We start from the raw sequence: 12532 nt of genomic DNA on the forward strand, positions 1-12532 counted from the left end.
CCCTTAGTTGTATTTCCCTCTAGTGTTAAAGAGGTAGCCAGCTCTCCCCTGGCGTTCTTTGTTTGTTTTCCCGCCTTTATTTTGCGTTAGACGCGACGTCCCCTTATTTATTAAATCCACCCCTTTACATTTCTTTTGTTGGCCACTTTGATAACTGCCGCTTTGGTGAAGCGGCAGAGCGTCTGTCTCGCAACGCGGCGGCCTGGGTTCGAGACCTGGGTGGTTTATTTCTCATTTCCATTTTGCCTGTTCTAAGATTAAAGACTCTGCACTTGGGCCCGTTGGTCACGTGATCGTGGTAGCTCCAACACGGCGGCCTGGGTTCAAACCCCGCTGTAAGTGAGCACCTCATTACAGTACCATTGAATGTACCAAGCACAGTAATTAATAACAGTCTTTTTAATTCTAAGGGATATAGAGAGGTTGGAAATTTGTGTTTATGGTACATAAACTAACGCAGGCGTCCTATGGGTGAAATAAGATAAGTGTTGAATATGGGATCCTTAAGTATGAGTCAAAACCAGTGCACCATGCTGTTTCCCAATGAGTTCAGCTGGTCTTTCAGAGTTTTATTGTGATAGCTAACCTTAACCTTTAACACACACACACACACACACTCTCTCTCCAGCTGAAGTGAACAAATAACAGAGAGGGCTGCTATTTTTAGTCCTTTACCGTTGAATTATAAGGCTCATTACTGAAGCTGTATGTTGCTAAGGCCAGAGAGCAGTCCGGTTTATCTAGCACACACTAGGGAGCCTCTGCACTCAGGAAAGAGCAACAGACTAGCAGACCAGCCATAACACACACACAGACACTTGCTGTCGTAACACACCCTCACCGCGAGTCTGCTGGATTTAGAGAGCTGGGTGCTCAGCAATGGTTTGAGTCGTTCGTTTCTGCCCAGAAATAATAACATGATTCTCTGAAAGCCTGCAGACTTTCTGTGTGAAAGCCTCTCAGATCGAGCTGGGTTATTTTCATACCAGATTCTGCAGAGGAACGGCCGTGGTCTGGCCTGTCATGGTTCCTAGAAGGGATCAGTGTGGCTGTATTATTCTGCCACAGTTAATTGCAAATAAGCATGAGCTTAAACCCAACAGGGCTCACTCACCCCAGATGTTTAAGCCCAGACCAGTCTATAATTTGGTCTCCCTCATTACATTTCCAAACTAAACTTATTTTAATACAATCACATCAAACTGATATCCCAATTAGTTTTAACTAACTATAGTGACTATACTATACTTAGTATAGTAAGTCATTACTTTTAGATATATATATTGGAAATATGCTATTATTTTATCATTTTGGGTCAACATTTTGACATGTGCCTACCAGAAAAAGAGAAAGGAAAACATTTTCTTCTCTTCTATTTTCTCTCCATCTTTGCAACACGGCCCGGTAGGTATTTCCAGTCATATGAGGCCAGGCTGGGAACTTTATTCAAATTACCACTTTAATCATGGGGGGATTCCTCTGCTCATGCTCTAACCAGTAAAAAGTGGGACGTTATCTGTAAACCGACTCCATTTTGTATTACAAAAACTCCCATTTGTATTTCAACTAGTGGCCAGTCTCCTAATTTGCAACATACAGTATCTTACCTGAGTAGAAGGGAGTTCCATAATTCACTGCATTCAGATATCTTGTATTCTGATGGACCTTCCTGCAGTTCCTTTTTTATTAAACACAAAATAACCATAATCTTGGTGTTATTTGAAATGTAACAGTCTAAAGAAATGTAACAGTATTACAGAATAACAGAAGTTATAAGTTTTATTTGTGCCTTAAAATGTTCTCTGCATGAGGCCAGTAAACATAAACACACAGTAGAGACATAGATATTAAAAAAGTGTCAACTTTTATTGTTTTGTCAAAGCATGAAAATAAAAAGTGTCATTTTCTGCATTGTTTTTTTAAATATATGTCTATTCATTTTCTAAAGAAACACAAGTGGAGACTTGAAAACATCCCTTGATATTAGGGTGAAAACAGTATTAAGATAATTCCCAACATAACAAAACAAACATATACTACTTATAAAAGTTCATTTTTTATATTTTACAAAATACTACATAATTCAGTACCGTTCAGCCTAACCTTTACTGCCCACTTTTGTCTGTCTTTGTAATTGACTTTAATTGACTTTGATTTTCATTCTAAAGAGAATTTTAGTGGACAAAATCATTGATTTTAAGACTAAAAACTGCATTGGGCTTTAATGCAGAATAAAAATCTGGATTACAGTTATGCAGAGGACTTGGTGCCCTTCTTCTGCAGGGTCATTTAAAGCTGCAAACACACTCTGGGTCTTTAACAACAGTAAACACACATTATGAAACAAAATTAATAATTATAATATAATTATATATTATATCTTCAATAGTTGGATCATAAAATAGATATAGCGAGTGGTATATTATGTGACCATTTAGAGTGAACATAAGTGTTTTTGGTACTGCTTTAGTTCATGGCTATACTTGTGCATTTAACCAGGTTAAAATTCTCTTTTATATTCCCTTTTATATTATCTTATTGTTCTAATACCCTTTCTATTCCCTTTCTCTTTGTCCCACTCTCTCTTTTCTCTCTATCTAGATATTGACGAGTGCTCAAACGTCCCAGGCTTGTGCAGTGGTGGAGAATGCTCCAACACCATCGGCAGCTACTTCTGCAGATGTCCTTTGGGATTTGATACCGCTCTGGACGGGTCACGCTGCATTGGTGAGCTTTGGGCTTACAGAAAACATACATGTGATTACAATGTAGATCACAGTGTGGAATGGGGAATAAGGGAAAACTGAATATATATAGGATATATGTAAATACACCTTATGAACTTAAATTTGAATACTGTAATTGAAATTGTAACACATGTTCACATACTGTGTCAAGCTCTATTAAAAAGTGCTAAGAAAATTCAGTTTTGCATGATGTGGAACCATTAATTGATCAGATAGTGAAGTTATATGAGTAGGCCTGAATGGTATTTGGCCCCAGGTCAATTTTATCAGATGCAGGCTAATGCTGATTATTTTTGCATGTGTGCACAAATGGACATAGAGAACTGCAGTTCTGAGATATATATATACGTTAAACACAAGATATCCAGGAAAATAATACACTGTATGTAAATATGGACAAAGCAGGAGTGTGTGTAAGAATGAGTGAGTAAACGAGAGAGAAAGCACAACACAACTTTAAGTAGTTAAACAGGAGTGTACAAGGCAAAGAATTCACTCTTATGTATCTTGAGTGGGCTTAACTTAGTCCAGGCTCTTTTAGCTTGCTCCACTTTGTGTTGTTATTGGACAGCAGGTAGGAAGACCAGGCCACATGCAGGTCAGCAAGCTCAAGGTTAAACTATCAACTCTGCCTTAATAATCACTCTGCTTCCTCTAATTCCTGACCCATCTGTTGCTGACCACACACTCACACACACACACACACACACACACACACACACACACACACACACACACACATTAAAACAGTGCTGAATCTTTTCCAGAATCCTGTGCTGCAGAATTTAGGTCAGTAGTCGGGCGTTGGTGATTTCCACAACAATGAGCTCTTTTCTATCTATAAGCTGAGTTAGAGAGAGAAGGGGGTGGTGAGAAAGGATTGAGAGGAAAGGAGAAAGAGAAATAAGAGAGTTAGAGGAGGGTCAAGACAATAGATGTAGGGAAATATGACTCATTCTGCTCCGGAAATACCCATTGTTTTTCCTTCTCTTGCTAAAGGATATCGCTCTCTCTCTCTTTCTCTTGTTAAAGTTGTGTTTACAAGGATATTTTGGTGTTCATCAGAAATACATCTCTTGCAACGAAATGAGAGTTAATGAGACATGATCTAATCGTTGCTTTTTAGCTCACATCAGGAACAAGAATTCAGCTCTAAAAATCTATAAAAACAGTTCACATCAAGAACTTCACAATCCAGCTATAAAAATGAATGAAAACAGCTTACATCTAGAGTCGTACAAAGCAACTCTAATAATCTATAAGAACAGTCGACATTCATAGATTAATCAATCCAACTGTATAGATTCATAAAAATAGATCACATCCAGAGCTGTATAAACAAACTCTAATGATCTATAGGAACAGCTCTTATCCAGAGATGAACAATCCAGCTCTGAAAGTCTGTAAGAACATCTTACATCCAGAGATGAATAGTCCCACTTTAATAATCATCTTAAACCAAGAAAAGATCTATAGGAACAGCTACATCCAGAGACGTATAAACCAACTCTAATAATCTATAAAAACAGCTTACATCCAGAGCTGCACAGCACAGGTCTAAAGCTCTGTAGATTATAGTAGTTTATCAGGGGGAACCTGAATAACCTGAATGTCAGGGGGAACCTGACAAACCTGAATGTTTGCAACATCCTGTCACATGATTACATTTATTGTGGTCGTGAGGAGGCAGTTAGCACGCCCACGGCGCTACCCTACACCTCCCTAATGCCGTTCACCTGTGGCCTACACATGTGTGAAGACTGATAGAGCCTAAATGTTTGTTTGAGTTTTTGATTGGGTGTGGTGGAGGGTACAAAATAAAGGTATGTGTGTCACTTAACCCCTGTGTTTGTGTGCGTCTCTTGGCCCTGCTGTCTATCAGGTCACGGTGGTAATGTCCCTGTCCCCAGGGGTTGTCACATTAGAACAGTTGCATCCAAACGCTCAATGAGACAATTGCTCTTGATTAGCAGAGTGTTTTTTATCTACCAGTGGATTGCAAATATGTGCACTCAAAAACTAAATATAGCATAATACAGCAGCTAAAACCTTTTTTCCTGACGTGAGGCAACATCTGCCTGGACAGGACTAAAACCATCAGACCACCACTGAGTAGTGGAAAACAGTTGGTAATATGGCTTGTAATTTTCTCAGAGGGCGAGGGAGAGAACCTATTTAAATTGAATCACGTTCAGATAGGGTTTGCGAGTGCTAGTCCGCAAACAGATCTGCATGTCAGCATTTTTCCTTATGGTCATGAAAAAGGCTAAAGCTGATCCTAGGACTGCACTGTGAGTGGATGATTTATGTTGGAAGCACAAACGCTGTGGGAATCACATATAAAGAGTTATATCTCAGGTCACTTGTTCTTAGACTGAGAAATGTCCATGGAGAGATGAACACTCTTCATCAAGTTCTATCTGTTTCTCACTCTCTCTCTCAGGCTGCTCTCAGAGTTTGATGACCCTGTAGAGAGAACACTGACTTTCCAGCCAAAAGCTTCTTCCAAACATGCAACCAGACCACCCCCTCAATCTTCTTCTCTTTTTCTTTTTCTTTAGTCACTCTCTCTCTCCCACTCTCCTCTTTAGAGCTAAAGTGGGTCAGGGACCTTCAGCTGATGTTGTCTGGCTCTGGGTTTTTGAAAAGGATGTTTGTGTGGAAGGAATGTGTGCTATGAACTTAAACTCTGCTAAACGCTAAACGCCCCTCTCTACACCCCCCGCCCCCCCCCCTGTCTCTCCACTTCTATACTTGAATTCAGGTCTGCATAGTCTGGAATAGTGAAATCATAATGTGTGTGTGTGTGTGTGTGTGTGAGAGAGAGATAGTGTTTAGTTGGCAGTGCTGGTGTAAAATGAGATGTGGCTTTGTGCTAATCTTTTCTCTCGCTCTGTGTAGATGCCCGTTCAGGGTTTTGCTATGATGACATCATAAATGGCCGCTGTGCAAACCTGAATGCCCAGCGCATGACCAAGAGCCAGTGCTGCTGCAACATCGGTCGCTGCTGGGCTGGGTCCACCATACCTGAGATGTGCCCCATTCGTGGAACAGGTATAGTTTCACAAATACCTGTTCCCGGTGCACATATTCCTACTACTGGTATAGATACACCTGCTTCTAGTCACCATTCACCAGTCTGCCAAAACAATATCAGGTGAAGTTGATTGATTATATCATTACAATTGAACCTGACAAATGGTAGGAGTAAATGGGAAGACTGTTGATAGTTGAAAACAGGAAAAATGAGTAAGTGTAAGTAGTGTGAATATGACAAAGACCAGGTCTTATGGGCTGTCCCTAGTCTAATCAATTTTCATTACTTAACCCCCTTAACGCAAAAAGACTTATTACACACTAAGGCATATTATTCAGTAACTACAGGGATGTCTGTACAAACTGATAGGGCTATTCTTTGGTAATACAACTTTGTAAAAACACTTACGCTCAACATGTAAAGGGATTAAATGATCTGCTGTTTGGTACCACATATCAGAGATACCACTTTTCAAGGTCTTATGGAGTCAGAGATGTCAGAGGATCAACCTGTTGCTGCAACAGTTGCATGTATAGATGCCGCAAATGCCACGAAACCTTCAGGTGCGCATACAGTGGCTTTTTCACTTTTTCACATTTGGTCACCTTACAACCACAACCTTAAATGTATTTTATTGAGATTTTAAGTGATAGACCGAAACAGAGTAGCACATAATTGTGAAGTGGAATGAAATAAATGAAATTAAATAAAAAAAGTGTTATTTGCAAAGTATTTGGTCCCACTATATCAATACCACCTTTGGCTGCAATTACAAGTCTTTTGGGGTATGTCACTACCAGCTTTGTGCAGCTAGAGACTCAAGCTCAGCCAGGTTGCATGGAGAGCGTCTGTAAACAGCAATTTTCATGTCTTGCCACTGATGCTCAATGGGATTTAGGTCAGGTCATCCTTGACTGGGCCATTCTAACACATGGATTCTTTGATCTAAATCATTCCACTGTAGCTTTGGCTGTCATTGTCATTGTCTTGCTGGAAGGTGAATCTCCTTTCCAGTCTCAAGTCTACCCATCAACTCTGACCAGCTTCCCTGTCCCTGCAAAAGAAAAGCGTCCTCACAGCGTGATGCTGCCACCATCATGTTTTTACAGTGGGGATGGTGTGTTCAGGGTTACTTTTTACTTTTCTGCCACACAGTCCTTTGCATTTAGGCCAAAAAGTTCAACTTTGGTCTCTTCCACAAGTTTGCTGTTTCCCGTACATGGCTTGTGGCAAACTGCGAACGGCACTTCTTATGTCATCCTTTCAACAATGGTTTTCTTCTTGCTACTCTTTCATAAAGGCCAGATTTGTGCCTGACTTACAGTTGTCCTGTGGACAGATTCTCCCACTTGAGCTGTGGATTTCTGCATCTCCTCCAGAGTGACCATGGGTCTCTTGGCTGCTTCTCTGACTAGTGCTGTCCTTGCTTGATCAATTTGGGTGGACGGCCATGTCTTGTTGGGTTGGCAGTTGTAGAATACTTCTTCCATTTTTGGATGACGGATTGAACAGTGTTCCTTCAAAAGCCTGATCAAAGCCTGAGATGTGTTTAACCTTCTCCACAACGTTTTTGCCTGTCTGGTGAGTTCCTCGATCTTCATGATGCTGTTTGTTCACTAGTGTTCTCTAACAAACCACTGAGGCCTTAGAAAGAATAGGTGTATTTATACTAAACTAGACTAAATTACATGCAGCTAAACTAAGTGACTTCTGAAGGCACTGGATTTTATTTAGGGGTGTCAGAGTTAAGGGGACTAAATACTTCTGCATATCACACTTATTAGATTTTTATTTGATTAAAATTTTGAAAACCATGTATCATTTGTGTTCTACTTCACAATTATGTGTTGTATGTAACTTTGCGTTGGCCTTTCACATAAAATCTCATTAAAATACATTTATGTTTGTGGTTGTAAGGTGACAAAATGTGAAAAGGTGGTGTGCTACAGCTGTATATGCCTGTTACAGATACATACATACATGCTGCAGATAAGCATACTAGATTTAGGTACATACACGCGTAGACAACATTGTTGGTACCCCTCGGTTAATGAAAGAAAAACCCACAATGGTCACAGACAATAATTTAAATCTGACAAAAGTAATAATAAATAAAAATCCTATGAAAATGAACAAATGAAAATACGACATTGATTTTGAACCTTGATTCAACAGAATTATTTTAAATAGTAAACTCATTAAACAGGCCTGAGCAAAAATGATGGTATCCCTGAAAATAATGTGAGCAAAGGGACATTTTAAATCATTGTTTGTCCACTAATTAGCATCACAGGTGTCTACAATCTTGTAATCAGTCAGTGGGCCTATATATAGGGCTACAGGTAGTCACTGTGCTGTTTGGCGACATGGTGTGTACCACACTCAACATGGACCAGAGGAAGCGAAGGTAAGAGTTGTCTCAGGAGATTAGAAATAAAATTATTGACAAGCATGTTAAAGGTAAAGGTTATAAGACCATCTCCAAGCAGTTTGATGTTCCTGTGACTACAGTTGCACATATTCAGATATTTAAGATCCATGGGACTGTAGCCAACCTCCCTGGACGTGGCCGCAGGAGGAAAATTTATGACAAATCAAAGAAACAGATACGCATGGTAACAAAAGAGCCCAGAAAAAACTTCTAAAGAGATTAAAGGTGAACTTTAAGCTCAAGGGACATCAGTCAGATCGCACCATCCGTCATTGTTTGAGCCAAAGTGGACTTCATGGGAGACGACCAAGGAGGACACCATTGTTGAAAACAAATCATAAAAAAGCCAGACTGAAATTTGCCAAACTACATGTTGACAAGCCCCAAAGCTTCTGGGAGAATGTTCTATGGACAGATGAGACAAAAATGGAACCTTTTGCCAAGGCACATCAGCTCTATGTTCACAGATGGAAAAATGAAGCATATCAAGAAAAGAACACTGTCCCTACTGTGAAACATGGAGGAGGCTCTGTTATGTTCTGGGTCTGCTTTGCTGCATCTGGCACAGGGTGTCCTGAATCTGTGCAGGGTACAATGAAATCTCAAGACTATCAAGGGATTCTAGAGAGAGATGTGCTGCCCAGTGTCAGAAAACTTGGTCTCAGTCGCAGGTCATGGGTCTTGCTACAGGATAATGACCCAAAATACACAGCTAAAAACACCCAAGAACGGCTAAGAGGAAAACATTGGACTATTCTGAAGTGGCCTTCTATGAGCCCTGGCCTAAATCCTATTGATCATCTTTGGAAGAAGCTGAAACATGCTGTCTGGAAAAGGCACCCTTCAAACCTGAGAAAACTGGAGCAGTTTTCTAATGAGGAGTGGGCCAAAATACCTGCTGTGAGGTGCAGAAGTCTCATTGACAGTTACAGGAATCGTTTGATTGCAATGATTGCCTCAAAAGGTTGTGCAACAAAATATTAAGTTAAGGGAACCATCATTTCTGTCCAGGCTGTTTCATGAGTTTATTTTTTTTTTATAATTCTGTTGAGGCATGGTTGAAAAGCAATGTCTGACTTGCATTGGTTAATTTTCATTGCATTTTTATTTATTATTACTTTTGTCAGATTCAAGTTATTTCTGTGACCATTGTGGGTTTTTCCTTCATTAACCGAAGGGTACCAACAATTTTGTCAACGTGTGTATCTGCTGCAATGGATTGGTAATTAGAGATGATAAATAATTTTGATTCAGACCTCATTTTGGATATTGATAGTGTTAGATCTTTATTCTGGATAGTTATGTTATTAGATGTTATTAGATTCTGTATATTAATGTTAAAAGTTCATTCTAGATGTTCTACAGTTTTAAATGTAGTTAAGAATCGTCTACAGCTTTGTTATCATTCTGGGTTCATCTTACATTCCTATAGTTATTAGAGTTTTATTTTAATAATTAGAAATCTGTGGAAGTGAACATGAATGGCATGTTAGCAATTTTACTCATTCATCTGCAACTAAATTAAATTTATTAAAGTTTAACTCCTGAACGACTCAAATGATACTTGTAAATGTAAATGATAACAATGTTTTGTTTGGTTATGTTATGGTTATACATTCAGCAAATGTATGTACAGTACACTTCCTGATGCGTTAATTTGTGAATTTGTATGTGCTTGTGCTTTGTCCCACAGAGGAGTTTCAGGGACTGTGTATGCAGGGCTTTCATTTGGATCCAAGGCGTCCCGGGGGTCCTGGAACGCATGTTCCTGGGGGTCCTGGTTCTGTTCCTATTATTCCTGGTTCACAACCGGTACCTGGCATTTTCCCTGTACCACTTCCAATACCCCAAGATCGTAACACACCCTCACGATCGGACATAATACCGCCACCACCACACAGAAATGGTAAACACACACAAATGTTTTTAAGTTCAAGCTCTAAAATGTAAGTTGTATCATAATCTAATCCAAACCAGCATGTCCATCTACGTAGTTTTGGACATTTCAGCAGGACATTTAACGGGTTTGACATTTAAGAAATTAATTAGTTAAAATTTGTTTACATTTAATTTTATTGTATGTTCAAAAGAATTGTGTGTCACAGCTGAAAACTAATTTGATTGCTCAATTGTGAAACAGTGTGTGAAACACTTAACAAATACTCTGTGATTGGATTCCACCAAGGTCAGCTGTATTAAGTTGGTGGCACCTTAGCATTAACGGGCAGTCTATCCTTAAACTACTCTTGCCATACTCTTATATTCTCAGCCTCATTGACATAATTCACATTTCAGTGTTTTCATTCATGAATTATTGCTTACTACAGTACTCAGCATACACTGTGCAAATAATGAATATAACCACTAAGAACCCTGTGATGCTCAACCAGTGTTGATGACGAGTCTAGCTAACTAAGTAACTTAATTGTCTAAAACATATATAAAGTATACAGTTTTTCCAGTCGTCAGTTTAACTGATAATTGCCTGTGCAGTACGCCTGGCAAAACTGTTTAGCTTTCTTCTGCATTCACCGTCTTAGATTTATACTCTGTTTGTGTCAGGTATCTTCACCCAGAACATTACCTTTGCAAACGTGTGTGATGTTGGAAACCTATGTCCAAACGGCCGCTGTGTACCGATTCCTATGAGTTACCGATGCGAGTGTAACATGGGCTACCGGCTAGGCATTCACGGACAGTGTATCGGTCAGTACATGCAAACACTCTAGCAGTAAAATTAACATGCACTTACAGGACTTACATTTATGTAAAGAACAATAAATTATCCATATGGACTGTGCACATTGTTAAAAATGTTCTTTTGTGTGCATGTGTGTGTGTTTAAGATGATGACGAGTGTGAACGTAGTCCGTGTGTGCATGGACAGTGCATAAACACCCCTGGTTCCTACTACTGTCAGTGTCCAGCTGGGTTTCAGACCACAGCTACTAGAACTGAATGCAAAGGTATGAATCACAAACATAGACACTCATTCACATGCATATATTACAAAAACGTATGCAAATGTTTTGGCATTCAAATTTGAATTATGGTAGCTTAAACATCCTCTACACTTTTTGATATTTTACTACACAATCACTGTTAAGAAACTAAACAAGGTTGTGGTCCATTTTATGTTATCCCTCAATCTGTTAAATTCCGTAGATAAATACCTGAAATGTGGAGAATATAAGTTTGTTTCCTTTATAGGATGTGTGCACTTATTTATGTTTAGAAAATCAATGTGTAATTTCGTTTAGTTGAATTTATTTTGGATTTCCATAGTGTAAAACACAAAAAATAAAGTCTTAAATAAACAGGCAAATCAATCACACAGCAAATTTGCCAATGTTAAATTAACACTAGTATTGTTAAATTAACACTGCGACTGTATTTTAACACTCACAGTGTTAATTTAACACTATCAGAATTGATTTAACACTGGCATATTGCTGTGCAGAACAAATACTGACAGAAAAGGTGTAGCTAATTTTACCTACACCTTTTACCTAGGTAATACACAGTCCTTTCATGTATGTTTTAGACAATGCTGTCACAAAACAAAAACACTAGCAACATTAAACATTCCAAAAATTTAATAGGTAATAATAATCCTTCCTCAGTTTTTACCAAGTGTTTAACACCTTTTAAACTTTTTGAGTGGACTGAACATTCTTCATTGCCACAACTATTCCACAGTTTTAGCCCTTTGACAGATAGTTACATCTATGTTTCATTTTTGTTTTATCATTTTTTTGCTTTGTTCATTTTCTGTGCAGGATTAAGGTAAACTAAATCACAGAAAGTAAACAATCTTGCATGTAAATAGAATTAGTTTAATGTTTCCTTACACCTCCACACAGTACGTCATTTGTAAAACTATGAAAGAACAGTAAAGTATATATAGTGAATTCTGATTGAAGATGATTGAAGACAGTACCGTAATGGTTGTAGACATTTTTGTTTGTACATTATTTCAGTTTTCCCAAGTTAAGATCAGTTTTCATTCACCTTTTCCATGTCTGCATCAGATATTACTATTTTAACTTCCTTTTTGATTTGTCAATTACCAAATGTTACAAACTTTGTTTTACTTAAATTAAAAAATTACTTTATTGTCAAACCATTACTTTAGTCTTTATATTTCCCTTTCCACTGTATTCATAAGCCATTCTAGACTTCCCCCAGAGCAGTATAATAAGACAGATTGTAATGATATAGACACATTTTAGACATTTGTGTAAAGTATAAACAATTAGGTTCCTAATGCTGAACGTTGTGGGATCCCACAAGTACAATTCAATAAATCCAATGTGA

At 38.5% G+C, this 12532-nt stretch overlaps 1 protein-coding gene across 2 annotated transcripts in view; it reads left to right on the top strand.

The window, feature by feature from the left end:
* fbn1 (fibrillin 1) overlaps positions 1-12532 on the top strand; it is an 81192-nt gene that overhangs the window by 21142 nt on the left and 47518 nt on the right. For both annotated transcript variants that reach the window (XM_072695449.1, XM_072695450.1), the window contains exons 9-13: positions 2602-2727; positions 5649-5801; positions 9909-10121; positions 10778-10921; positions 11062-11181. In XM_072695449.1, the coding sequence (XP_072551550.1) occupies positions 2602-2727; positions 5649-5801; positions 9909-10121; positions 10778-10921; positions 11062-11181 (756 nt within the window). The remainder of the gene's footprint in view (positions 1-2601; positions 2728-5648; positions 5802-9908; positions 10122-10777; positions 10922-11061; positions 11182-12532) is intronic.

This window comes from Salminus brasiliensis, chromosome 13 (assembly GCF_030463535.1).
Source record: "Salminus brasiliensis chromosome 13, fSalBra1.hap2, whole genome shotgun sequence".
In the NCBI taxonomy this organism is placed as follows: Eukaryota; Metazoa; Chordata; class Actinopteri; order Characiformes; family Bryconidae; genus Salminus; species Salminus brasiliensis.